Source organism: Cuculus canorus, chromosome 1 (genome assembly GCF_017976375.1).
Source record: "Cuculus canorus isolate bCucCan1 chromosome 1, bCucCan1.pri, whole genome shotgun sequence".
Classification (NCBI taxonomy): Eukaryota; Metazoa; Chordata; class Aves; order Cuculiformes; family Cuculidae; genus Cuculus; species Cuculus canorus.
This window is the reverse complement of record NC_071401.1, coordinates 195,438,274-195,464,890: the sequence shown is the minus strand read 5'-3', so window position 1 is coordinate 195,464,890 and position 26,617 is coordinate 195,438,274. Positions and strand designations below refer to the sequence as shown.

Genomic DNA, 26,617 nt, shown 5'->3' with positions numbered 1-26,617 from the left:
TCTTTAAAGGCTACTATGATCAAGTTAATTTTGCCTCTTATCTTACATAAGAGATGCAAGTTACAAAGTTCCCGTTAATCCAAATGCGGTAATTGCTGCCAACGTGCTGAATCTACACACCAAGACATTCCTGAAAATCCTGCATCTTCCAAATAAATAAATAAAACACAGTATATGGTCAATCTCAAGTTCTCCTCTGTTCAGTTCCTGGGGTTTGTACTGAATACTACATACATACCTCATTAAACATTTTTACACTCTTATAATGACAAATCTCTGAAATAGTGTACTTATACATCTCCTTTTAGAACTCTTATCAACTTCATTAAGGAATAGAATTTCTATAGATACTATGTTTTTCCTTTATATACACATTTTTCCTAACAAACACTCAAAGAATCCAACCAAAAATATAGTGGCCACCTTGAAATAAAATGCGAGGCTTCTTTTCTCCTCCTTGCGATCCTAAACACAACAGTAATTTCCTGCAACAGTAAATCTTGCTCATTGAAACACTGACTTGGTGTTTAGGAAGACGTGTTTATCTGTCACCAGGCACTGCACAGCAGAGTTGTGGCTTCTCGACGAGTACAGTCAGGAAGTTGAAAACCACTCCTAAATTACCAAGTTTGCATCATGTTCTACAAATAGTTATCCAGCAAGTTTTTGAAGCAGCTGAGGCATGAAGTGGCTGAGCTGTCAGAAAAAGCTGCAGTCTCTTAGAACAGCCACTGTTCTGTAGAAGCACAGCAGCAAACACTGAGCCTATATTTTTAAAGTCTCTGGAGCGATCCAAGCAAGGAACTGCAGGGTAACAAGCTTTACATGTGTACCTGGCAAACTCATCAGAACAATCATTAAAAATAGAACACATTATATATGAAAGACTACCTGATAGATCAGCAGTTTCTGCAAAGGAAGATCATGGCTTGCTCTATCAGTAGTTCTGAACATGTCAAACTAACTGATAATCAAGAGCAAGTGATAAAACATACAAGGACTTTCAAAGAGCCTTTGGAAGGATGTCAAAGACTTCTAAATAGACTGCTGTTTGTGAAAAGCAAACATCGGCACCGATCAAAAACCAGCCGGAAAGCCGAACAAAATTTTGAGGTCCACATTTTTCATTGCAATAAGCTAATAGGATAATAAAGATTAATAGCAGTGTCCAGTCTGAATAAAATGCCCTATTTATTGCCTGCTCCGGCGCCTAGAAGCTCCTCGGACCACACACAGCTGGTCTGCTAGCTCTTCCATTCAGTGTTAGACCAAGGCAAAGTGCACGCAAATCCTAGGGAGCACTTCTGGAAAACCCCGTTCTCCCTTACATACAAACATCCTAATTGCAAAACTAAAATCAGGCTAAATCTTCCTGGTCTGCTCTCTTTATGTCCTTCTGCTTTCACATACCCAAACACCCCGTAGTGAGAGAGCCACACAATCTCATTCAGTACACACAAGCCCCGGTGGCTCGCTCTTTCTGGAGTTTTGACGTTAAAGCCACTCAGGTTGAGAGTACTCAGAAATCACTATTTCCAACTTTCTATGTACGCTAATCATTACACTTCTATGAGAAAGGCGAACACAGACACTCATCACGCCACCGCTTCATCAGATGCTGACAGCTAATGTTAGCTTCAGAGATGCCCCACAATCCTGCTCATTTCCGGAGCTCTCAGCAGAAGAAATCACTCACTGAAGATACGTACAGTCCACAGAGCCAAAAGAGAAGGTCTGGGTGGCCTAGTGAGGCTTCACAACTGTTTTAACCACTCTAAACCAGTACTGCCACAGCCTACTCTCTTCCTCAGTTATCAGCTTCCATCCCTCTTTTTACCACCACCAGAGTCCATCGCAGAGGAGACAGCTGCAAGGATCTGACTACCATTACTAGTAAAAGAGCATTTTTCACCTGAATTAGCTCCACAAATCTACAGACTGCAGAATAAGATGAGTACTAATGCCACTGCCAGTAGTGAGGCAGCTCTGATCGAAGCCAGCTTGAACACTCTGGGTCTCCACCTGCAAGCCTTCAGAAGTACAACTAACAGACTTAATCTGAAGTAATTAAGATACCTTCCCTTCTTCTCCTCCTTCAATTCAGATCAGTAACCTAGGGTTTTCATGAAGCACAGCTCAAGTCAAGTCCTTAAAGGGTATGAACTGAGGCCTGCCACATTCTTCCTGACCTCAAGCTTCTGTAAACAGGTCGAGCAGCACTCATTGTATTTATATTTATACATCAGAAAAGAAAAGAAAACCTTAAGTAGTAACATTTCCAGATGACACACTAGGAAAGCTTAAGATGGATGAACTTCAACATTGAACAGGAAGTATAATAAGATTTTACTATCGATAATGCAAATTATATCTATAAGAGGGGGAGTGAAAAACATACACCACACAAAGCTTTAAAAATCAGTCATCCAAAATCCAAAGGGGAAACTGGGCAGTTCAGTGAGTTCTTCCATTCAATATCCAATAGTCAGAAAAACCCAAAGACACATGAATAAAAGAGGAATCACAAGGAAAACACTGCAGTACAGCTCTGTTGATCAGTTTCGCAATGACCCGAAATGCATGTATTTCATTATTTCAAAGAATTGTAGAATGGTTTGAGTTGGAAAGGACTTCAAAGATCATCCAGTTCCATAGCCCTTGACATGGGCAGGGACACCTCCCACTGGATGAGGTTGCTCAAAGCCTCATCCAACCTGGCCTTGAACATCTCCAGGGATGAGGCACCCATGACTTCTCTTGGCAACCTGTTCCAGTGCCTCACCACTCTCACAGTAAAACATTTCTTCCTAATAACCAGTATGAATCTACCTTTTTTCAGCTTAAAACCATTACCCCTTGTACTATCGCTACAATCCCCGAAAAAGAGCTCCTCCCCAGCTTTCCTGTAGGCCCCTTAATATCTGAAGAACAATATTAAAATACTGGGGGAGGCGTTCTGAGAAAGGCTATGAATTATCAGGCACCTGAAAGATTCTCCTGTTGAGACAGGCAAGTATGAACAGAAAAATAAGGAACTATAAATTAAATGAAACTTCAAGAAACATACAGAAAATATAGTCAAGAAAACAACAGCCTCCAATTACACAGGGAACTTCATTCATTAACCCAGCTAAGAGGATAGCAAAGCCAAGCTTTTAACAGAGAAATATTATATTACAACACATAATTACACTGTTAAACTCAGTACCACAGGAAGTCACTGAAGCCAAGATTTCACTCAGATTCAAAAAGAAAGCAGCTACTTAAACACATAATAATAAAAAATAAAATAAAAAAAAAAACCCACAGCTGAGTTAATCTCAAACTTCACCACCCAGGATGCAAGAAAACACCCAAAGAGATCACTGGGCTGTATTTGGCCATGCAAACTCTCTACCTAACCTGACCCCAAAACAGCCAGTAGCAAATAGAAAGGAAAGCATATGAACGACATGGCAAGCATAGAACAAAACGTCCCTTAAGACAGCTGACCACAAAGAGTGTTTAGCTGCCAGGCTGGCAGCTACCAGCCAGCTAAGCCCCCAAAAAGTACTTGGTGCTGGCCAACTTCTAAAATGCAAGGCTTACATGACTTCATATTTGAAGCTACATTGCGTTAATTTCTTCTCCCACTTTGCAATTGTAGTTCATTTTTTAAGAATAAGAACCACAAATGTATTTGCAAACAGGAGTTGAATCCAACGCCTGGATTCATTCCAGGAAGCCATCTAGTCTCTCTGGAGTATGCTGACACAAACCATTTCAAATGAACAATGAATTAAATAGTGAACACTACATGTCTCACTTAAAGAGTATTCCCAGCAGAAGTGAATTTGTAAAAAATCCCATTTACACATTTAAATTAAGAAACAAGAGAACAGTTCTACGAACTCTCTGAAATCCTCCCTTCAACTGAAAAAAAACCATAAACATAAGCTCTATTTCCAAATTTCTTGACAATGTAATGTGTACACGTTTGCTCTAACTTCAAAGTTGGCTTTGCTTTGCACTGGGGCTGGATCAGATAGATGACTTCCAGCAACACCTTTGAACCAAAATTATGCTCCGATTACCTGCAGGGCATACCCAAACACCACACACTAATACATTATAGCCCTTATTACCATTAACTCTTTTTTCCCCTATACACAATTTATGAGGCTCTTTGGATTCTCCTTACAAATCTGAACACAATTTCTTCAAGTAGTTAACCGTTTCCTCTGCGTCAAGTAAGAAGTACCTTTATGAACAACAGCACAGTAAATTCTAGGGAAAAAAACATGGTATTTAAAGCGTTCAAAGTCTTTTAGCTTTCTTAGAGCAAGCAGAGGCCAGCTGTCAATGAAGAGTCAGAAGGAGCAGTAACTCTGACAGAGGCATCCTAAAAGAGTTTTCATTTGTTTCCTTCATAAAACAAAAAAAAACCCCACAATAATAGAAAAAAACACAGGCTTACCTTGTTCTGTGGAAAGAAGCAATTAAGTCTGCCTGATTTTAGCAGTGAACTATGGCTCCCCATCATTCTTCTCCACCTTGCCCAACACTCTCTTCCTGCCCCCCACCCGTATTACCAACTGCCACAACTATTTGGCTGGGCCAGTAGCAGTACACACCATGATGGCTCAGAGCTTAACCCATAGACCCGCCAGCAGTTGCTCTCTTTCTGAAGAATTATAACTGCCTTTTTTTGAGCACTAATACTAATTTGGGTCATTACCTGTCAAAAGTTTTATCAAAATCTGTCACTATGTAGGTACTTAGCATCTTTCAGTTGCCACTAGATTTGGTTTTGTCATCCAACTGACTAAATAAGTTACTCAAACAGGAGAACACAGACAAAGAAAGTAATTGTACAAAATTGTACAAATTGTACATGCCTTTAGTAAGCTTAGCTAAAAAAAAATCACGAAAATTGTTTGGTGATGAATCCACAGGACATGCTGTTTACTACGAAAAGAACTTCCTCAGACAGAAAAAGAAACCTTCGACTGTCATCACTCTTGCTCACAGGGGTCCCGAGAAAAGGAAAAATAATGTTTTTAGTTCTTTAACAAAATGTCTACCATCAACAAATAGAAGATATTCATAAAAAGCCTAGGAAGACAGTGTATGTAACTTTGGAGAACCAGGAAAGAAATAATGTCCACTGCTTTCCAGTGACCCCTGCCAGCTGTGACAGGAACAGCACTGCTCACTCCAAGAGCTGCTCCACCCTTGGTGCCTGGTTAACTGCCTCAAATACCGCTGACTGTAAATCTTAAAATGCACCTATGCCTCCCTTCCCATCAACACCTGGATTCCTGTTTCAAAGTCTACAGGATTTTGAGTTCTCCCAAACTCCCACCAATACTAGACAGCTATGGATACAGCTGGGACCAACTTTCTGAGACAAGCTGAGCTAACTCTGCTTTGGGAGAAATACAGTACTACCAGAATAGTTGAAATGCTCCATGGTGTTCCCAACAATTACTGACAATTTATTTGTATGTCACATTCCACACAATGCAAGGCAGGAAAAAATCTACTACAAGCATTGAATTAAACTAACAAGGTTTCCAAATTCTTTTTCAGATGACTCAGGCTCATGTTTTATCCTTTATAATATTTATATCCAGAATTAAAACATACACTGGCAGCAAAACATAGCAACAGAAAATCCAATGGCACAAACATTGCACTCCAAACGAGGATCAGGATCTTAAACACGCCAGTTCCAAGTAATTGCTCTCAACCTTCACCTTCAGAAATGAAAATAGTTTGCAAATATCGTAAAATAGAGCTCTGGTAGGGAAAAGAAGTCAAAACTGACAGAATATGATGCATGTACATACATCAGTTCATAAACAACTTACGGGAGCAAAAATAAGTCTTCTGAGAAAAAGGATTATCCTTTCCAGGGAGTCGCAAGTAAAGAGGCAAATCAAAGAAGCTCACCAAAACCTTCAGTGCTACAGAAATAGCCAAATACATGCAGCTATTTATAACCCAGAGATCTATTCACAGAACACTTTTAGCCTCTAACCCCAGGAAAACAAAAACATCTCATGCCAAGCCTGATGTATATACCAGAAATACATCCTTCTGCCCCTTAGCGACCACTCTATGTGCAGCTAAAGACACTAGGACTCACTTACTAGGATTAACAGGTTATTTCAAGTGATGCGCTTCTCCCTGGTAAAACAGACACCACCATCTGTTTAACAGCATCAACAGGAAGATACAAGTGGGCAAATTACTGATGACACACCATGTTTAGTCTCCTTCCTATTAGAGAACGTGTGTGTCAAACTGTAAAATCAGCTGTATTTTCTGTAGGAATGTTTCATCACAAAGAATTTCAGAACGTTAATTAAAGTACTTTCAACAAGTCAAGTTTTCCAATTAATTACTTTTTCCAGTTAATTATATGACAGATGGATAAGGTACTGGCAAATTTGGAATAAAATACAAGACTCCACAGCACTACTTTTCAAGTGACCAATAACACGTAAAAGCAGTAAAAGACAAAATACCAAGCATGGAGCTCGATGATATGGACTGAAACTGCCAATGAATCCAATACACCCGAGTCACATGTGCCCAGGGAGCACATACGAAAAACCAAAGGTGAAGAAGTCAACACCTGGAGACCTCTACTACTGCACAACCATTTTCCTCCACCCCCTCTCTCCTTTGTTTCTCACAGAAAGGACAGCAAATAAAACATCAGGAAAATTAATATGACAGAAATCTGAATGTGAAGAAATCTTAACTCATGGAAAGCAAACCTAAGGTTTAGTTTCCCAAACTGAAAGCCAAGGACAACAGAAGATGCAGACAGGCTGGCACTGGGTTAGAGCGGAAAGGGGAGAAAAGGGGCCAGGAATAGAAAGGAAGCACCAAAGGAAGAGGAAAGTGTGTAAAACACAAGCACGCAGAAGAGACCGAGGTGAAAGATGAAGGTGAACACCCCAAATTTGCCAGCTTTAACAGAAAACGAGAGGAAAGAAAGTCTCATCACCGGACTCGGGAATTAAAGCGGCTCGGGGTGGACCCGAAACTCCTCGCGGTTGCCCTAGCGGTGGCCCTAAAGCCCCTCGGGGTGGCCCCAAAGCTCCTCGGGGTGGCCCGAAGCCCCTCGGGGTGGCCCTAAAGCCGCTCGCGGTGGCCCCAAAGCGGTTCGCGGTGGCCCCAAAGCCCCTCGCCCAGGCAGGTTGTGCTCCAGCCGCGCTCGGCGGCTCATCCCGCGATCGCGCCCCGGGCTCCGCGCGGCCCCGGAGACCCTCCCAAGACCCCGGGGCCGCCGAGGCATAGGCCGGGAACAGGATGAGGGGGCGCGCGGCCCCTCTCGGCCGCAGCTCCACCGGGGACGCGCCCCCCCCACCCCGCCTCACAGAGCCCTCCGCCCCCGCCGACCGAGGTGGGACCCGACCTTACCGTCGCCTGGCGGGGCCGGCGCGCGCCGCGGGTACAACGGGAGCGCGAGGAGGCAACAGCTGGGGGGCGGGAGGAGAAGGAGGAGGAGAAGAAGGAGGAGGAGGAGGAGACGCGCGCCGCAGCGGCAGCAACAGCGCGCCACCCGGTCCGGCGCGCGCCGCGAGCAGGGGCCGAGCGCGCGTCGCCGGGCAACAGCGCCCCGCCCCCTCCCGCGCGCCGTCGGGGAGGGGGAGGGGGCGGGGTCAAGGCGTGATTGACAGCAGCGCTGTCCAAGGAGAGCGGGAGGTGGGCGAGGCAGTGCTTGACGGACGGACAGCCGGGGCGGAGGCGGGGCCGGAGTGACAGACAGTCTTCTGAACGAATCAGCGGCGAGAAGGACGGTGAGGGGCGGGGCTTGTCCTGGTGGGCGGGGTTAACTTGAGCGAAGTGGCCACTGCCCAATGGGTGCCGGGTGGGGTCCGCGCGCTGACCAATCAGCGTGCGGCGCGGCGCGGCGCGAGGCAGGCAGTTTCCTGCGGGCGGAGCGGACGGGGAGGGCCCGCGCGCCCCCTCAGCTGCGCGGCCGGGCGGGACGGGGGTGCGGCGGGACCCGCGGTAGGTGCGGGGGGGACGGGGCAGGGATGGGGATGAGGGGGTCCCCGCGGTGCCGGCAGCGGGCCCCGCGCTGCGAGAAGGACGTTGAGGCGCTGGAGCGTGTCCAGAGAACAGCAACGAAACTGGGGAAGGGGCTGGAGAACAGGTATGAGGAGCGGCTGAGGGAGCTGGGGGCTTTTACCTGGAGAAGAGAAGGCTGAGGGGAGACCTCATCGCTGTCTACAACTACCTAAACGGAGGCTGTAAGGAGGGGGTGGTCTCTTCTCCCAAGTGACAGGAGATAGGACGACAGAAAATGGCCTTAAGCTGTGCCAGGGGAGGTTCGTTTTAGACATCAGGAAAAATTTTTTCTCGTATAGGGCGATCGGGTACTGGCACAGGCTGCTCAGAGGGGTGGTTGACTCTCCATCCCTTGAGGTGTTCAAAAGACCAGTAGATGAAGTGCTTAGGGATATGGCCAGCAGGGCAAGGGAAGTGATTCTGCCCCTCTATTCCTCTCTTGTGAGATCTCATCTGGAATACTGTGTCCAGTTCTGGAATCCTCAATGTAAGAAGGATATGGAGCTGTTGGAACAGGTCCAGAGGAGGCTACAAAGATGATCAGAGGGCTGGAGCACCTTCTCTACGAGGACAGGCTGAGGTAGTTGGCCTTCTTCAGCCTGGAGAAGAGAAGGCTCTGAGTAGACCTTATAGTGACCTTCCAGTACCTGAAAGGGGCTACAAGAAAGCTGGAGAGGGACTGTTCATAAAGGCTTGTGATGATAGGACGAGGGAGAATGGGTATAAACTGGAGAGGGGCAGATTTAGACTAGACATTAGGAAGAATTTCTTCACCATGAGAGTGGTGAGACACTGGAATAAGTTGCCTGGGGAAGTTGTGGCTGCTCCATCCTTGGAGGTGTTCCAAGGCCAGGTTGGATGGCCCTTGGGCGGCCTGATCCAGTGGGATGTGTTCCTGCCCATGGCAGCGGGGTTGGAACTGGGTGATCTTTAAGGTCCCTTCCAACCCAAACCATTCTAGGATTCTGTGATTTAGTAGTGGACAGTTTCAGTTGGACTCGATGATCTCAAAGGTCTTTTCCAACCTAGTGATTCTGTTATTCCTCAGAGGGGTGCAGAGGCTGTGAAGTGGCGGTTTTGCCCATTTCCTTGTTGTCTTCCTTCAAATAGTTTCTGAATTTATGTTTCTCAGCTAAATTCAGCACTCGGAGTCTCCATTTCACTGAAAAACAGTAAAGCAAGCGCTCCAGTAAAGTGGGTTGTAGCTGGGCTTCATTTACGCTTTTAGATCTACACAGGCTGCCTGAACAGAGTGCACCAGTTGCAGTAGGAACTTGTGAATGGCAACCTTGTGTTTGTATCAGACTAATTCAAATGGGGTTTTAAAATGGGGCTACTGGAATATTTCTTTTTAGGAGTTAAATTGCTCTTACTTACTGAATCGGCTTTAAAATGTCACTTAATCAATACAGTTCTATTTCATTAGGTTTCAGTATAATACCATTTTCTAAACTTTGTTAGGCCATGTTCAAGGCTTAAATTAAAATTTATAGATCATAGAATCATAGAATGGTTTTGGTTGGAAAAGACCTCTAAGATTATATATAGAGTCCAACCATCAATCCAGCCCTGTTAAGTCCACCACTAGGCCACGTCCCCATGTATGGCATCTACTCATCTTTTAAACACCTTCAGGGATGGTGACTCAATCACCTTTGTGGGCAGCATATTCCAGTGCTTGACAACAGTTTCAGAGCTATATTATCGTTAATATTGAGCTGCATGTCATGTGTGAGTTTCCCTCCTCTTTGTTTTTTCCTTCTAAACAGGACACAATTAGCTATCATAATATTCTAATTATGTAGCTCTTTCCACCAAGGTCAGTAATACTACTTACTGTTTCTCATTACTGAATATTTTCACTTCCTACTAATTACATAAGTCCTACAAGGCGCCGAGAGCTCCTTTTTATTTTTACACTCGACCTTTGAATTTTCTTCAGTATTTTCACAGAAGAGTAAGTTCAGACTTGTACCATATCTGCATCATTTTTCTAGCGTTAACCATCTTGTTGTGATAGCTGGCCTCTAGCTGAGAATCTGCTGATAATCTCCTTTCTTTCCTAATGAGAGATGGTCAAGTGCTCCATGTAATCAAACCCTTCATCATTGTCAACTGTATCCCCAACTGTCAATCTTCAGAATTTTCTTGTATTTTCATCCAAAAAACCTCTAGAACTGAATGGAGCCATGCAGGCCTACCCTTAATTAGGTCAAGGACAGGTGGTACAATGTCCCTTGCTGAGTTTTCTGTCTGTGCTTTTTAAAACTGTTGCAGTGCCATTCTGAACAATTCAGAAAGTTCAGAAAATCTTTTCATCAAGTGACTAACCTTCAAATTGAGTAACCCTATCTAATACACTTTCAGTAGCTGCTTCCTTGAGAGACAGTCGATAGCACCTTCTCTTGAGTATCTGTTAACCTGATACTTCTAATGGTGTTGAATGCCTTTTTTTCTTTCAGGCCTAAGTTTCCAGTCTGTTTCTTTGGTTTCCCCTTTCTCTGGCTCGCTAATAAGCGATGCTCCTCCTTTTAGTATCTGTAGCACTGATTTCTAGAAGAAGTTTTCAAAAATGCTTTCATGAAAGGAACATTGAAACTCTGTTTCAGATCAGTGCTTTCTTGACTTGGGCTGCAGACTTGCACTTGAGAATATTGGGAATGTTTTCACAATACTAGAAATACTTCAGGCAGGTCATAATAATTGCTCTGTAATCCTCTGTACCTGCCGGCTGGTTTAGGTATATTCTTATAACAAGGGAAGAGCAATGCTATCTAAACCTCCACTTTCTTCTGTCTACTTAGCGATTAACTCCAGTGGTAGTGCTAAGCTTCACCCTTTCCCTACGGAGGGCCTCTCGGTGTCACCCTGCCAGTAACTGGCTGTCACCAGACCCTTTGGTGATGTGGGGCAGAACTGAGACAATGAAAAGCAAACTACAAAATAAACTTTGGGTTTTTTTGGTATTTCAGTTCAAGGGAGTGGCCTTCTCTGGGTCTCACAAGTGTCACCCCTAACATAGAGGAGGGGATGCACTGACAGTAATTCCAATTTAGATTATTTTAGGCTAACTGGATCTTTTCCTTAAGAGAAATCCCAGTGCCATCCACTAAATCAAATTCATTGAAGCTTCAAACCTGGACTGAACAAAAAAGTAGATCTGTGTTGGAAGACACAGCTTAAATTGTAGGATAATTTTAGTGGTGTACAAAATTGTCTTCCCCTGTCTTTAATGTAACAGGTCATCTCCTAACCAGGTAAGCCAGCAGCTTTTACTTTCCTCCTTCTGATTCTCATGCTTTATCAGAGCACAAAGTTGGTTCCACTTGTTAATCTTGCAGAAAACTAACACTGTTTAAAAGAAAAAGGTGCTAATAGATTTCTGCTTGTTCAGTGAGTGCAATAGGCTTAACTGGGTGATCTCGTGAGCATCAGTAATAGCAGAGGAAGCAGCAGCTTGTGGCCAGCGGCACTGAGGAGGCAGAGGGGAAGCAGGACTTATCCTTCCTTTGCAGTGTTAGGTTAGATGCTTCAAAACACATTGTCTCACTTTCAGTAATTTGAATATTTTTGTAATCTGATACAAATCAAAACTCGGGTTATTACTTCAAGTAAAAAAAAAATCTCAGTGTTCTAAAGGGAAGTACAAAACTTCTAAAACTCTCAACTTCTTAAAATAATTGAGAAACCTATTTCAGCACTATTTTTCTGGTATCTATTATCCATCTTTGTAGCATAAAATCATAAGGAAGATCATTGTTCTTCTCGCCCCTGCTTTTTACACTTGCAGTGAAAGGCTTCTGGCAGATGCAGTGTTAAAAGCCTTCCAGTTAGGAATATAATATTTTTTTATGGCTGTAGTGGCAGATGCACTTGTTGTTTTTCCTTCACCATAACTGCATAGAAATTTAAATATACTACTAAGCTAATAAACCTAAATAGCATTCCTGTCAGCCAGCATCTGCGTACTTCAGATACCTGCCAGAAAGCAAACATTATCCATAGTTTTTACTGATTTTAAGATTGCTTGACAGAAAGTGGTGGTGGTGTGTCCTGGGTCAGCTTCAGCCTAGGTAGTTTCAGCTGCAGCTCTGCAGACTACAGGATCTTTCAGATAGTTTGGTACTCGTGAGTTGGTTAACACTTTGCTTTGTTAGAGAGAGAATTGTTACGTTTATTTTCAAGTGTTAACCATGAATGCCTTACGACTGGAGGAACATGGATATCAAGGTAGTCTTAGCATACAGAAATTGCTAAATGAATCTGACAGGTTGTTTAGGATTAAAGCATAATTTGTTTCACAGAACAAATGTAGACTAAGACAGTTAAAGCAGTTTACTAATGGTTGTGCAGTGACATCTTTTGATGCCTCCCCCCTCTTTTGTTTTGTTAGGTTGTTGCTGACAGTGAAAGACTTTCTCTCAAAGCTGTTTAAATGAGAATGTCCCTGGCGCAAAGAGTACTACTGACATGGCTTTTCACGTTACTCTTCCTGATCATGCTGGTGCTAAAGCTGGATGAGAAAGCACCGTGGAACTGGTTCCTCATTTTTATTCCAGTCTGGATATTTGACACAATTCTTCTAGTTATGTTAGTTGTAAAAATGGCTGGACGTTGCAAGTCTGGCTTTGACCCTCGCAATGGCTCCCAAAACATCAAGAAAAAAGCCTGGTATCTCATTGCAATGCTGCTGAAGTTAGCCTTCTGCCTTGCTCTCTGTGCTAAACTGCAAGGATTTACTACGATGAAACTAGCCTATGTATTTATCCCTTTGTGGGCCTTGCTTATTGGAGGTATGATTGAACTTGGATACAATATCTTCTATGTACGAAGAGACTAAGCTGTACTACGTGGTTTTCAGCACTGAGGTTGGTACCAAATCATTGGATTATTATAGTTTTGCCACAACCTTGATCTCCAAATTAGAATGCCAAATAAGAAATCAGTCCATCAGGAGACTTTATCTAAACCAGGCTGAAGACTGAAAGCAGACTGGTTCCATTTTTTTATTTTGAAACTGTCACATATGCTGTTGTAAATAAAAGTATTTGTTCAACATAACCTGTTCCAATACGATTGTTATTTGTTACGCAGAATAAGATACAGGCTCTTAACATGCAGGTAGAAGATCTCAAAGGCACCACAATGTTCTGCCCCAAAACACTTAGCACATGGGATAATCCCTGGAAAGAGGACTGAAGTTTTCCACTGCTTATGCTGTCACTCAAGATATAACCAGTTAACAGTAATTTCTGTGATGTGCTAAGTTTGCTTTCAGAATCTGTAACAACTGATAGCTGCCAAGTAACAGCAAGTAAGGAATAAAGTGTCTGAGCATTTTCTTTGTGACAGAAAGTCCACTTCCAGTCTGAAAGACTAAAAATAAGCACTTTACTGTTTCAGCAGCTTAAATCAACAACCAGTATGTCTACCTAGGGGAAGAAAAAGGTAGTAGCTGAACTGTCCCAGTAGCCCAGGATCCAGAGAAGAGGAAGACTATGGTGATTACCTTCCCAAGCAAGAAATCTCCAGCACTGTAAAATACTGAAGCTACAAGGAGAGTTCTGTAAGAGTGGTCTAGGGACACTATTAATGTGTGTGCTGAAGATACCGATCCATTTACTTCCTAGGTACTAAAGAACCAGTGCCCACCAGGAATAGTTCTTTGTAGGAGGAGTATCTATTCCCTACCTCTTTCTGAAAAATACTTAAAAGAAAGGGCCTTGCTCTGTGTTCGAGAGACTTTTTGCCCACTCATACAAGGTTCCAGTAAGGAACTGGCCTCCATCACCATCTTTGTCATTTTTCAAGTTAAAATAGCAGTTGTTAGGATGAGCTGCGGGGACTGGGGGGGGGAGAGTGTTCACCTCCTTATAAGCTCTCAGCCAAATACAGGAAATGCAAAAGCAAGCGCACACATATACATGTTACACATAAGTGTGTGTGTGATACACGGTACAGAGAACATACTCAATTTGTATCTGCAGTTCTGCTGAGGGTCACCAAGCTGTAGGGAGCCATATTCCATGTATCGCCCATGGAAGGCAAGCTGGAGCTCACATGAGATTTTCATTGAATGCTTCAAAAATTTATGGAGAAAAAGAGTAGCTGAAGATCTACCTCCAATTAAGGAAAACGTGTGTGAAACACTTAACAAACATTGCTGCAAATGCATAACAAGCATTTAAGCACTCTAGACAAGTCAAATACACACACACACGTATGTCTGGTATGTTCTGGCACCAAGCATAGAAATGAGCCACCCAGTCTTTCCTCCTCCAACAGTTATCATGAGATAGAAAGCAAAAAAGCCCTGTTCACACAATTCCCCCCAAAATAATCCTTAATGCTCAGAAAAGCAGAGCAGCTTTACTCCCTCAAGCTGGTGATGTTAACAGATCACACAACAAATGACAGAAGAATAAGAACACGTCTCATTAGGACTTGGTATGTTATTAGCAAAATGAGCCACAATGGTGACTCTGCCCCCTTAATAAACCCTTTCCATTCCACAGATGTAACAATTATCTGAAAGTTTGGCATCTCTAATTTCAATAAATTGAACAGTTGTTCCAAATCTTTTAATTGCTGCCTCTAATTCAACAGAAAAATACCAACAATTGCAGTGCTTGGGTTGGGATTGGGATTTTTTTCCCCCCTCTTTTGCAAGGTTTATAAACCTTGAAATAAATGACAGGGATTATGAAAGCTGAAGCAGACTCTTCTGGTCTTCTCCAGAAGTCATACACAAGCTGACTTCTTCCTTCAGAACAAGATGTTCTTAAGACACAACCATGTGGAAGCACTCATGGTTGTTTGCACGTTCCTTGGCCATACAGAGCTACAGTGCTCAGCTATCACAGCGATTTCCAATTACCCCATTGCCAAAGGCACTGTTCACCGCTTTGAGATGGAACCAGTTCTCCTTGCAACTTCTGTTAAATTTACAGATGGATCTTCATTAAGTAGAAGAAAATGAGCACAAAGCAGATGTGATGAAGTTGGCAGGGCAAAGGGGAAGCTACTGCTGACACGGCTTATAGCGATTCGGGAGAACAGGACAGAAAGAGATGACTGCCCCAGTGCCCTAGAGGACACCTGGCCACGGGTGGCTGCAGCAGCTGCCACGGGGCCTGCAGGAGAGAACTCTGCCTTCAGCAGCTTTGTTTTAAAATGCAATTCAAAAACTTGCTGTTCCAAAATGAAACTGGAAGTACTTATTATGTATTGATGATATATATTTATACATAATATGTATTGGTAATTTATACGGAGATAAATATTCTACATAATTTATTTATCTTCAGATCATTTATACAAGTTTGAACACATCAGCATGCATTATCAGTACCTATTTTTGTCTGATTAAAGAAAATACTCAATGCAGTTGTGTAAAGGTCATGAAACTAAAACATTCTATTACCTGTTCATACTGCTGTTCTTGCTTTATCACCATTTTAGAATAGCATCCAGTTTTCTGTTCTTTTTAATACTTGAAAAACACAATTGTGTGACATATGCCTCCCCCACCTTCAACTACCTTTAACCCAAGTGCTCTAAGAGCGTGTGTACATCTACCTAAACTGCACTGCTAGACCAGGCGACATGATTAAAAACCAGGCTGCCACAGGACTACGCTACACAACGATTTCAAGGATGGATGCGGTATTTTTCTGACATACATGCACAGCAGTAAAGAAACAAAACGTTCGAGTAGCCCCATGGCAATTGTCACATTCGCCCAGTGTAGAAGTTGGGTGAAATAAAGGTATTGACAAAAGTGAAATTTACGAGACTCAGGAACTCCTGTAACAACAGCAGGCCTCACCGCTTTTAACAGCACTGTATCTTGCAAACAAATAACATCGCTCTTCAGCAGTAAAGCTCCAGAACAACTGCATCCTCAGAAACAAGCTCTTTGACTTTATTAGCACTGAAAGCAGAGCACTATCATGGAACACATCACACCTTTTTTTTAATTAAGATTCACGTAAAAAATAACTATGCTGAGTTGGAAAAAGAGTGTTTGTACCTTTCCATTGTACCTTTATTGTTTTAAGGCTTGGCTGGAGTTCATCTCCATGTGAACCTTTCAGGCCCAGGTAGCAACTTGCTGCTGAAGAGCATCAGGCTTTTTGGACTAAGGTGATTTAAGGAATCACTGCCGTGAGACCACTAGAGTACTCTTCCACAGTGATTCAACAATTTCTCGTTGTACTGGAGTTGGGAAAAGGGTAGAAAAATCCGGTACTGAGTTAGGCTATTTCATTCACTTTGCCTTTTCTGACCTACCAACCTCAGAGGCAGGCAAAGGCAAGAAAAGTCTTCATAGAGTGCAGAATGACAGTGTAAGAGCAAGAAACGGGGAAATGAGAACCCAAGCTTCGTTTTTCTGTGTTAGTATTTGTCTCCGTGTTCCTTTTGAAGTTTATAAAGAAATAACTGCTAAAAGATGTTTAACAAAAGCTCTCAACTGCATGGATTAGACAGACAAGTACCTGAGTGTTACTGCATGCTGCTTTAGCAGTCTTGACTTACGTTACACCCGTGCACTGGTCTAAATCTGAAAGTTTTCTTCCTTTCAAGACACTTGGGGAAGAGCTTTCTCAGCCAACTGCCCCTACTTGGTCTCAATACAAACAGATTAAAAACTACCATAAAAAGCAGAGTCATTCAAACCCCAGTCTAAGCTCTACCAAACGCTGTGCTTCCATTAACATGAGCCAGAAATTATTTGGTAAAAAAAAAGTAAGTATCAAAAACAGTTATTGAAAAATAAAACTTGATAAAAATAGAAGTTTAAACTGCTGTTTTAATCAATGTTTGTATCAGATTATCATAACTGTACACCAAATATTAAAGGACTATTTAGGACTACTGCCTACATCAGTAGGCTCATCTATCAGCATGACCAGAACACGAGAAGATCAATGTTTAGCTGGCACTCAAGCACAGCACAGCTCCAAAGCAGAGGAAATATTAGCATATATCGCACAGAGAAAAACAGTGGTTAGAATATAATACACTAATTCTGCAAAGTCAGTATCCCTGATGATTCTAATAGAAATAGCAACCTAGATACTGTGAAGTTAATCACTGCTTCAGACCAGAACACAAAATAATCTGCACTTCTAAGAAAAATGAAATGAGTGACTGATGGGAAGCACAGTTTCCCAAATTTTCCCATGTATACCACAAATTCAGTGGGATCTGCACAAAATACCAGTATCGCCTATTACAGTTTTTAAAGTGCATTTCATCCATTTGAAATAGCAATAAAACATCAGGTGAACACAGTGACTCACAATCAAAGAAAACATTCTCAACAGCGTCATTCACAGCGAAGCACAGATCAGTGACAGTTTGTCCTTTCCAATTCCAACGTGTATACATTCACAGTACGGTAAGAGGCGCTGGTCTGCCCAAAGACAAAGTTCTCTGAATATCTGACCTCTAGAAAAAACGAATACAGTTACACTTGAGAAGTTCTTTTATCTCTTTATCGGAATCAGTACAGTTTCATCCTAGCCAGGTCAGGTGGTCATCTACCATCTCACAACAGTTCATTTTGCCAATGAGCATAGAGAAAACATGGGTTTATTTCAATCAATTCAGCTTCCTTATTCATATGCAAATACGAGAAAACAGTGAGTTTGATCAATGAATACCAGTCCTGTGTTTCTTGGAAGACTTATTCAATTTTCCACGCCTATAACGTTCAGATCTGTTTCACAGCATACTACTATTTTATGTTTCCATCTCCTATATGATTTGCAATGTCAACTTAGTTACTGTGCACATGTATATCTGCTTAAAAATCAATTTTATTTATCACAAAGGAATTCTTTCACAGATGAATACTTAAATCATCACCCTCTGAAATAATACTTTATTTCTAATACTAGATAGAATTAATATTTCAGTTGAAGAAGTATTGAAATATTCACTATAGTAACAAGGAAGGGGAAATCTGCATGCCAGCAGTACCTGTAATGAAAATGCTGCTTCAGAGTCAATTTGCAGGCATAAGAGGGCTGGGGGATGACACAACACCGAGTAACACTTGTCTGTAACACATGAAGTCAGTTGCCAGTGAAATGCAAAAGATCCAATAATTCAAAAAACCAAAAGCAGCCACAGTCTTGAAAGCTACTGGTAGCAACAGTAACAATGCAATTGTTTGCTACCCACAAATATGGTACCGATATCTAGGAAAACATGTCTAAAAGTTCCGCACATCGTGTTATTAACTGGAACACCACTGCAAATGCACAGATGTCAACACCATTGCAGCACAGGCAATAGGCCCAAGCAGATTTTCCAATCTGCAGAAGAACAAGGGCCAAGAGAGACAACTGAACCACTGGGGATTTCAGCTGAAATGACAGATTATATATAACTGAAATCCAGGGGGGCGGCGGCGGGGAAAGCAATAAGCAAAGACTAGTTTCCACACATCAGAAGGCATGAGAGATTTATTGCTGAAGCAAAAGTCTGAATAGGAAGTTGTACGCAGCAGGAGGAAAGGTCACATAGGAGCACTTGAAACCAAAAGCAAGACCTTTGTCAGGCTAACGAACAATTTGGAAGCTGAGATTCTCAGAAAAAGTACTCCTCTCGCAATGAGCAACCACGTCAAAACGAACACACCACAGGTCAAGGACAAAAATGTCATCTTTTGTTTTTTGAAGCACAGTAAGAAGCACGCACTAATGCAGCCCGTCCGCCCAGCCTGTGTATGCCTCTGAATACAAAGGCTGTTCTGACAGCCACTGGCAATCCTGGGATTGCTCATACCCTGTCTGCAAGGAATCCTATCTAAAAAAAGAGCATCTAATAAAAAAGAAAAGATGCATAAAAGCTGCAAAAACTGCCATTTTTTTTTTTCATCTCCTAGAATTTTGGAAGTGACAAAAAAAGAAAAAATGGGTTGAAGATGTTGAAGATGTAGGCAGTTTAGAATCAAAACTTGAGAACCAAGACCTACCCAAGCAGAAATCTTAGGTGGTATCAGCCGAGACCCTCAAGAAGGTCTCTCTTCGGCTCTTACATGTAAAGTCACATGTCAAAAAAAAAAAAAAAAAAAGAAAAAAGTGTAGTTGAACCAGAATGAATGATCAGCACATGGATCACCAGAACACGCATAAATTGGGTTTGGGGGTTGTTATTTAAAGTAAACTAAATAGTTGGAGTTGTTTTTTTTAAACACAACACCTGGCAAGGCTGGCTTTGATAAAGCTGGAACTTTCTGCCAACCCACTTGGAAAGCTGCATGCCTGGGGCAAACTACAACCTGCAGCTCTTCCTTTTTACTGCTCTCCAACAGCTGGCACAGAGAATGGGAATGGAAGGCTACATAATCCTGTATGGATGTTCATAAAGCCAGAGAGATTAGGGGTGGAAGTTTCCAGATAATCCAGAAAACACAAAGAGAGCTGAGACCACATTTCTACCAGGAAGGCTCAAATTCTTACATGAACCAATCAGTCTTTCATATCAGAATCTGCTGGAGTAATAACTTACCACGTCACACATGAATCATTTGCTCGTGGCTGAGGGGAAATCAAGATCCCTGAGGCTGCAATACTGGCAGTAATCTCTTAGCCAGCATGAAAGGAAATAGCAGTAAGACTTGAGGATGTATTAGCCACATCCAAGAGATTTACGTTTCTATTGCTTCTCTAATACATAATTATGGCTATGTCAGAGCAATGTTTAGAAATTCAAATATTGATTTAATTACTAATTCCTTGACATTTTAAATTTAAACACATCAGGGCACTCATCTGTTAAATGGCTGGTTTTAGTGCCGGGCCTAAGCATGCAGTAACATTTTGAATTTTAAAAACCAATGAACAAAAAACATTTGCAACCAAAGGGCCTCAGGCAGTTGCATTCAACATCACCGGAAATCACATTGTTCTATTGCTACGAATAAAGCCAGAGCGATCACTAAGTGCATCAAAGGCTATAAACTGGGTACATAAAGATGTACAACTTTCAGAAAGTTAAAGGGAAGAAAATCAGAAATACAGAGGACTTCGGAAATAACAACAGGCCTAGGATCCTAAATCTTAAACACTCTGATGAAGGAAAGGATGTGGGGCTGTTAACTGCTATTTGTAGCTACCTGAAAAAGAAGTATCACTCAGATGTTTTTGAACTATACAGTTAATATGTTACACACAGAATTAAATAAGTTAAATGACAGAGTTTTGCCAATACTGCATGAGATGTAGCTAGCCTTGAAATCCTCTTCCCTCAGAACATGACTTAAGAGAACTCAAGCATTCCACAGGTGGGGAGAGAGAACAGTTAATTTGAAGACCACTATTACTTTCTTAATGAAACAACTCTTGCTTCCAACCTGGGACTTGTGAGGAATCTTCCTACTAGACACACTGGCGAGCTGAGGCCTTTACAGCTTGCTAAGTAAACCTTTAAATGTCCTCATTTTTCATTTTAGTCAGAGAACTGATTTAGGTTGAGGAAGGTGGTGGGTTTTATTTTTTTAATGGGAAATGGAACTGTCTTAACTGTGGCTTGAGCAGGAGGAAGAGGCCAGCACAGAAGGGAGTTTGCTCCAGCTCATCGAGAGATGCACACAGGTACCGGTAGTGCTCCTGGAGCCCACCAGGCGTCCAGCTGCCCTCTGCAGCAGGGGAAGGCTTGCCTCTCTGTTCCACACTAACATCTGACAGCAGGAGTTTGCGGAGTGCCTTTACTGAGCAACTGTAAGGAACCCTGTGCAGAGAGGCCTGATCTGACATTCTGACTCATCTTGATTTACAAAGAATGCCTCAGCTCTACCTCAATTTGCTACAGCACCTCACCCCGCGATGGCGTAAGGGCATCCTATGCATTAGTGCAGGTAGAAACATAACCCTTTAGAGAGGCAGTTTAACTGAATTATTTTTTGCAGACCCAAAAATAAAACCAATCTGTTATTATGAACCTTTATTAAGCGGCTCACATTTCAGTATAAATCACACTAAAAAGATTTTTAAAAAAGATATTTACACTACAGTGCTGACACATTTAAAATGAAAAAATCGGTATAAATAAGCTCTATGGAAAAGCCTGGAATTGTCAAAAAGAATTCTGGCTCATCTTACAAAAAATATATATGTTAAATGTCAGCTCTACTCTAAAACCTACAACTCAAAATTATTTAAAGACTTCTTTATGTTAAACCTGCAGTGTTTACAGTGCATCTGGCCCTAAGTGCTTTGATACTTCACAGTTATGGACAGGCACTGAGGAATGTTACAAAGCTACATAACTATTTTCTGTAACAGATGCGAAGGCAAGTCACAAACTTGCCTCGCAGAATTTATGAATCTTTACATTATTACATCATTAAGTTTAAAAAGGAATTTAAAACCATATATACAAATTTAGCACAAAAAATCATCCTCTCTTTGTCCATGCAGTTTTGGATATGGTGAACTATGTTGTCTTGTGTCATCAGGATGTACGTGACCTCCAGGGCACAACTTGCCTTGTAAGTCCTTGTTGCCAGTTTCAAACTTAGAATCCATTTCCAACTTAAATGCCGTCAATTCAATGCGATCCAATCTCGTCTGAACATTCTGTCCCCCGACGTCATTGGGTGCCACTGTCTTTTCAGCAAGATCAACATTCACAGGCTCTTCCTTTATTCGGTGAGACGCAATTGGTTCATGCTTTATCGGCACAAATTCCTGCTGCAGATATTTTGCCTGCAGAGCATCTGACAATTTGGTGTCTTCGGAGGTATTTTTGCTTATCGTACAAATTCTGCTGTCAGTCTGAAGTCCAATAACCGAAGACTTAGGGTCTGCAGAGGTCTCTGCTTCAACAGTACTTGTATTCTGTGAAAGTTCTTCCTCTGAATGATACAGCTTGAGCCGGATGTGCCAAGCCAAACTGCACACAGCTGAAACTGTTTTGAACTGGTGCACAACATTCCTTGGGATAAAGTAAATGTCATTATCAAATAACTGGATTCTGGCATATCGGATGCCTTCCCTTCGCAGCTGATTAAGTTTTGCATCATCAACCCACTGGACACACTGGACGAAAAAGGGGGAAAAAAGAATGCGTGAAAACTCTGACTTAGGACTCAGAGGACACCTGATCAACAGTTCATAGCATGCTTACCTGTGAGAGTGGAGGCTCATGCAAATCTAATTGCATTCGCTGAACTACCTCTAAGAAGTCTTCAGCATGAAAACAAATTACATCTTTGGTTATACGAGGCTGCTCAGACCTACAGAAGAGTAAGAATTACACAGTCAGAAGCTGAAAGTAGCATGATACAGGGAATAATAAAATCTGCATGCAAGGATAAAACAAATTATTTTAAAAAGCAAATATTCCAGTGTAACCAACATTTTGAAGAAAAAAAAGGTTGCCTAAAATGGCTAATTCTCCACAGAACCTCATTAAACCGGTTAAATCAATCAACTACAATTTCTTTACAAGTGGCTGTAAAAAACAGCAATGAAAGGTGAATAAAACTCACTACTTCTATTCTTTGTTTTTCAATCAACCACTGTCTGCCTCAATGCTGAAAAGCAGATGCGCTGAAGAGGCTGGGCTTACTCTGTCAACACTAACACGATATGCCCATCAGGTACCTCAGCAGCAGCAGTCAAACTAGGGTTATGGCAAACACTGCCGAGTACCTCAGCAGGGAACACCTTGTTCAGCGTCAGAAGGAAAGCTCAGTCTACATTACGCTGCCACAACACCAGTAAGCAGCAAATACTGGCATCCTCCACAAAACATTCTTTAAAAATATATTCCTACAAAAGAGCAAAATCTGAATTAGGGTTTGTCTGTGTATTCCAACCACCAGGAGAATTCACCTCTCGTCCCACAACATCTCCCCCAAAGAAATGCAGCCATTTATATAATTCCTTTAGAGATATTACCTAGAATTAGCTACCAAATGGCAAAAACAGCTGTGAGATCCTCACCACTTTCTGACCTAAAAGCCAAACCCAGTTCTTCAGATGAAACACAAAAAACTAAGCTCAATGGGTTTGGTTTTGAGGGATGTTTGTTTTTTAAAGGACTTGTTTTAAAAAGTGGTGATATGAAGACTCCTTTCTCTACACTAAAACTCACACTGGAGTTTATCAGCCAGGAAGAGCCTGGTTCTCCCTTCATCCTCTGCAGAGTGCTCCCAGGGCTGACAGGAGAGCAAAACCTTCCCTGCAGCCAGCTGCTGCACAGTGACAGCACAGAGACCCCAAACACCCAGGATGCCCTCCTACCTCCTGCCCACACCACGCCAGGCTGGCCCTTGGCCTCTGGCTCCCACTACCCGACTCCTACACATCCACCCCACCCCAAGTGTGGGTTCACTGCAGCACAGGCAGGAGTGGAGGTAGACAAACAGCTTAAGATGTCTCAGAATTTATTTGCTGGGTATTCAAGCACTCTGCCTTAGAAAAGCAAGATCCGTGGTGTCGTTAATGCTCACACAGTAGGCAGAGATGTACAGTTTGTTGGGCCTATTCCACTGAAGAGACATGTTTGATTTATTTGGGTCATGACCTCAATAAAGCAAAAAATAACCAGTTTGAGCCTATTTTCAAGGGGGGTGGAAAAAAATCCCAGATCAACTACTGAAAGTAGTCTAGGGAGAATTTTCAGCCCACATATTTTACTTCCAATTTTACCAAGATTAAAATGTCTCTACCTTTTGGTCTCTATACTCCGGAGGAAGATTTAAGCACTGAAAACAAAAAGCTTACAGAAACATCTCTAGTTGGGGCATTAGAAATACTAGCTACATTAATCTATTTCTTATAACGTAGTTATATTTTGATTCTTTTAAGAATGTGTATCTGCACCCGGAGTTAACAATATTCGTAAATCAAGTTAAGAATTAAAATAAATACAAGGAATATTTGCATACTAACAGAACTTCAATCCGAGGCCATTTACTCACAGCAGTGTCTATCTTTTACGCATTAAACAAGACTAAGTCATTCCTTTTCCCTGTCCCTGTATGTGTGTGCAACAGAACCCGTCACCAGCGCTGTGTTGCAACACTGTCACAAAACATGACATTCCTTTTGCAAACATGAAGAAAAATTACTGCCATGTGTTTTTTTTAATTCTGCAATTGTAGATTTGATATTTAGCACAACTTTGAGATTATATTTTGTAAAACCTAAGGTTTAAGGGATGTTTGCCGCATCCACACCCAAGCAAAACAGTAGCGGAATAATTCAGTTAGGTGTCCAAAAAGACATTAAATCCAAACGGAACTATAAAATCACTTCAGAAAAATCCATTCCAGTCACTACTTGAGCACTGCTAGAACTAATTTCGGCAATATTTTTTTTACTTAACCTCATTCTTCGAAAGGGCTGGTCTCTTTTTGCTGTAACTTTTCAAAATAGATTCAAGATTACAGGTCTTACCAAGAATATTTCTGACCTAATGCACAAAGTCTGGCAACATGTAACAAATTCCTATGATCATGTAAGAGAAGCACTAACAACAACATCGCACTCTGGAACACAAACTGGAAAGCTGCCTCCTTCGCTCTCCCTGTGAAAACTCACCCCAACCTCCCATGTAAAAACTTCCAAGGTTGCCATAATTTCAAATTTAACTGGCATTTCCTAAGTTTTAAAGCACACTCAGTAGCACCCACAAAAAAGGCATTAAGTCATTGGCATAATCACAACACCAGTCTTTATCAGAATTCCAGGCAGTGCAGACTTTAAAAGGTTTGCAAGCAACAGCCAGAGCTCTTCTAAATATTGTAAATATTCACAGACATGAAAAGGAGATCATAATTCAGTAATTTTCCAAAACATCTCAGATCAAGAGCCTGTCCTATCTGGGAAAGCACAAATTGTTTGTTTTTCCAAACACTGTTTTGTTTCCAGTTCTGTTCTCTATCCTCTAAATCTGCTTTTTGCCTTTCAACACTTCTGTTCCTGCCTTTTCTGAAAGACAACAGTTATCCTATAGACCACTAACATCCATGCCTACCAACTATTAAATAAATCCCATTTTCTTTAAATCCACAGCAGCTCCTTGACTACAAAGCTATTTTTTGCGTGTCTAATTCATTTTTGTACTGACTAAAGACAAACTAACACCTCAGTTTGACCACTCCAGAAATTGCTTTATCTTTTCCTTAAAGAAAACATGAATTTTATATGTGGTATCTCACCATTCCTACACGCGCATTTTTATGGCCACAGTGCCTTACTCACCCCTGGAACAGCTCCAACTTTCAGCTTGGTCAACTACTCAAATAGATTGAAAAAATCATCAAACCACCCAGATTCTCAAAAATGCCATGCATGTTGTTTCCTTCAAAATAAAGCTTACAAATCACAGAAAAGCTAACATAAGAAAATAACGTAGTGTGTTGCATTAATTAATGATGCTTGATTATCTTAAGACCTGATTAGGTCTCTTCATGTAAGTACAGTGAAGTGGCTTTTTAAACCATAAAAACAAGTGGAAAGGAGACGGTATCACCAAGGTGAAGTCAAGCTTGAAACACGTAATTTTTATTGTGTTATATATTTTCCTCCTCTCAATATGTCAGTCCCAAATTTTTTATTCTGTATTAAAAGACAAATTTTTCAGCCCTTACACTGAAGTGAAATGCTGTTAGTTAACTTTTCCCCCACAAATTGAAGTACTTAAGTTTGTTGGGTAGCTTTGCCTATTTTCAGGCAAATTAATCTACACGATTAATCTGTTTAATCTACATGATTTTTATCTTACTAATTCCATTCATTTTTTCAGGTTTAAAAGGAGTTTTAATGGAGGTCAAATAGACACACTTTTCCAGGAGTTCCAACGTATGAGAAAAGATGATGGTTTAGACCAAAAAAAAAAAAAAGGAAGAAAACTTATTTTTAGAGTATAAATGAACACGTAACGATTTCCAAGGGCAGAGGATCTTGTTATAAAGGTATAGGGTGAGAATGGAAAGTTCCCACAGACATTTGAATTACTATCTATTTAAATGCTTATTAATTTCCACAGGCATGCAAGTTGGGGGGGCAGGGGTTTGTTTGTTTCAGCTGGTTGAGTTTTTTTACTTTCTTTGATATAGCTTTGAGTCTCCCTGTCCTACATATGTGTGAAGCATGATTTAAAATAATGAGATCTACAAAGCCTCTCAGCTTTTGCCTGGCTCGGCTACCACTGCTCAATCTTTATTCACCCCAGCTTCTCACAATCAGAGCAAGCAAGATGTTTAAGGCTCCAGCGATCACCAACCTGAAGAGGAAGTAAACTGCAAAATCTCAGAGCCCAGAATAAAAACACATTAACAACTGAACAATCCAGTTCTTCCCCAACAGCAATTATTCAATTCTCTCTCAATGAGCTTGTACACTGTTACACAAATTTGCATCACATCATCCAAAGGTAATTCACTCTTCTAAATTTTAGACAGATATAAAGGGCAAAAGGTGGTTCTATGGTTTAAGTACACAGATGTCACCTCCAAAACTATGGTCATTCTCCCAAACCAAGGGCAGAAGATTCTGAAAAATGCCTCTCAGTGCTGTGC

General features: G+C 41.6%; 3 protein-coding genes across 8 annotated transcripts in view; 1 reads left to right on the top strand and 2 right to left on the bottom strand.

Annotated features, from left to right (window-relative positions):
• The window catches only part of PHTF2 (putative homeodomain transcription factor 2), a 66,165-nt gene extending 58,578 nt beyond the window's left edge, over positions 1-7,587 (bottom strand). For 2 of the 4 annotated variants that reach the window (XM_054064234.1, XM_054064241.1), the window contains exon 1: positions 7,417-7,587. The gene's annotated coding sequence lies outside the window, so the exon portion shown is untranslated. The remainder of the gene's footprint in view (positions 1-7,416) is intronic. The other 2 variants (XM_054064210.1, XM_054064231.1) reach the window with 2 other exon arrangements.
• A 313-nt stretch (positions 7,588-7,900) lies between these two features.
• On the top strand, positions 7,901-21,353 carry TMEM60 (transmembrane protein 60). Of its 2 annotated transcripts, none has more exons than XM_054057871.1 (2): positions 7,901-8,010; positions 12,464-21,353. In XM_054057871.1, exon 2 carries the CDS (start codon positions 12,506-12,508, stop codon positions 12,908-12,910), a length of 405 nt encoding a protein of 134 aa, XP_053913846.1. In that variant the 5' UTR covers positions 7,901-8,010; positions 12,464-12,505; the 3' UTR covers positions 12,911-21,353. The 2 variants fall into 2 exon arrangements, with proteins under 2 accessions (XP_053913846.1, XP_053913851.1); XM_054057876.1 differs by lacking the exon at positions 7,901-8,010 and adding an exon at positions 8,032-8,155.
• The window catches only part of RSBN1L (round spermatid basic protein 1 like), a 52,173-nt gene continuing 46,568 nt past the window's right edge, over positions 21,013-26,617 (bottom strand). For both annotated transcript variants that reach the window (XM_054057858.1, XM_054057864.1), the window contains 2 exons: positions 22,213-22,321; positions 21,013-22,124 (listed from right to left, as the gene is read on the bottom strand). In XM_054057858.1, the coding sequence (XP_053913833.1) occupies positions 21,468-22,124; positions 22,213-22,321 (766 nt within the window). In that variant the 3' untranslated portion in view covers positions 21,013-21,467. The remainder of the gene's footprint in view (positions 22,125-22,212; positions 22,322-26,617) is intronic.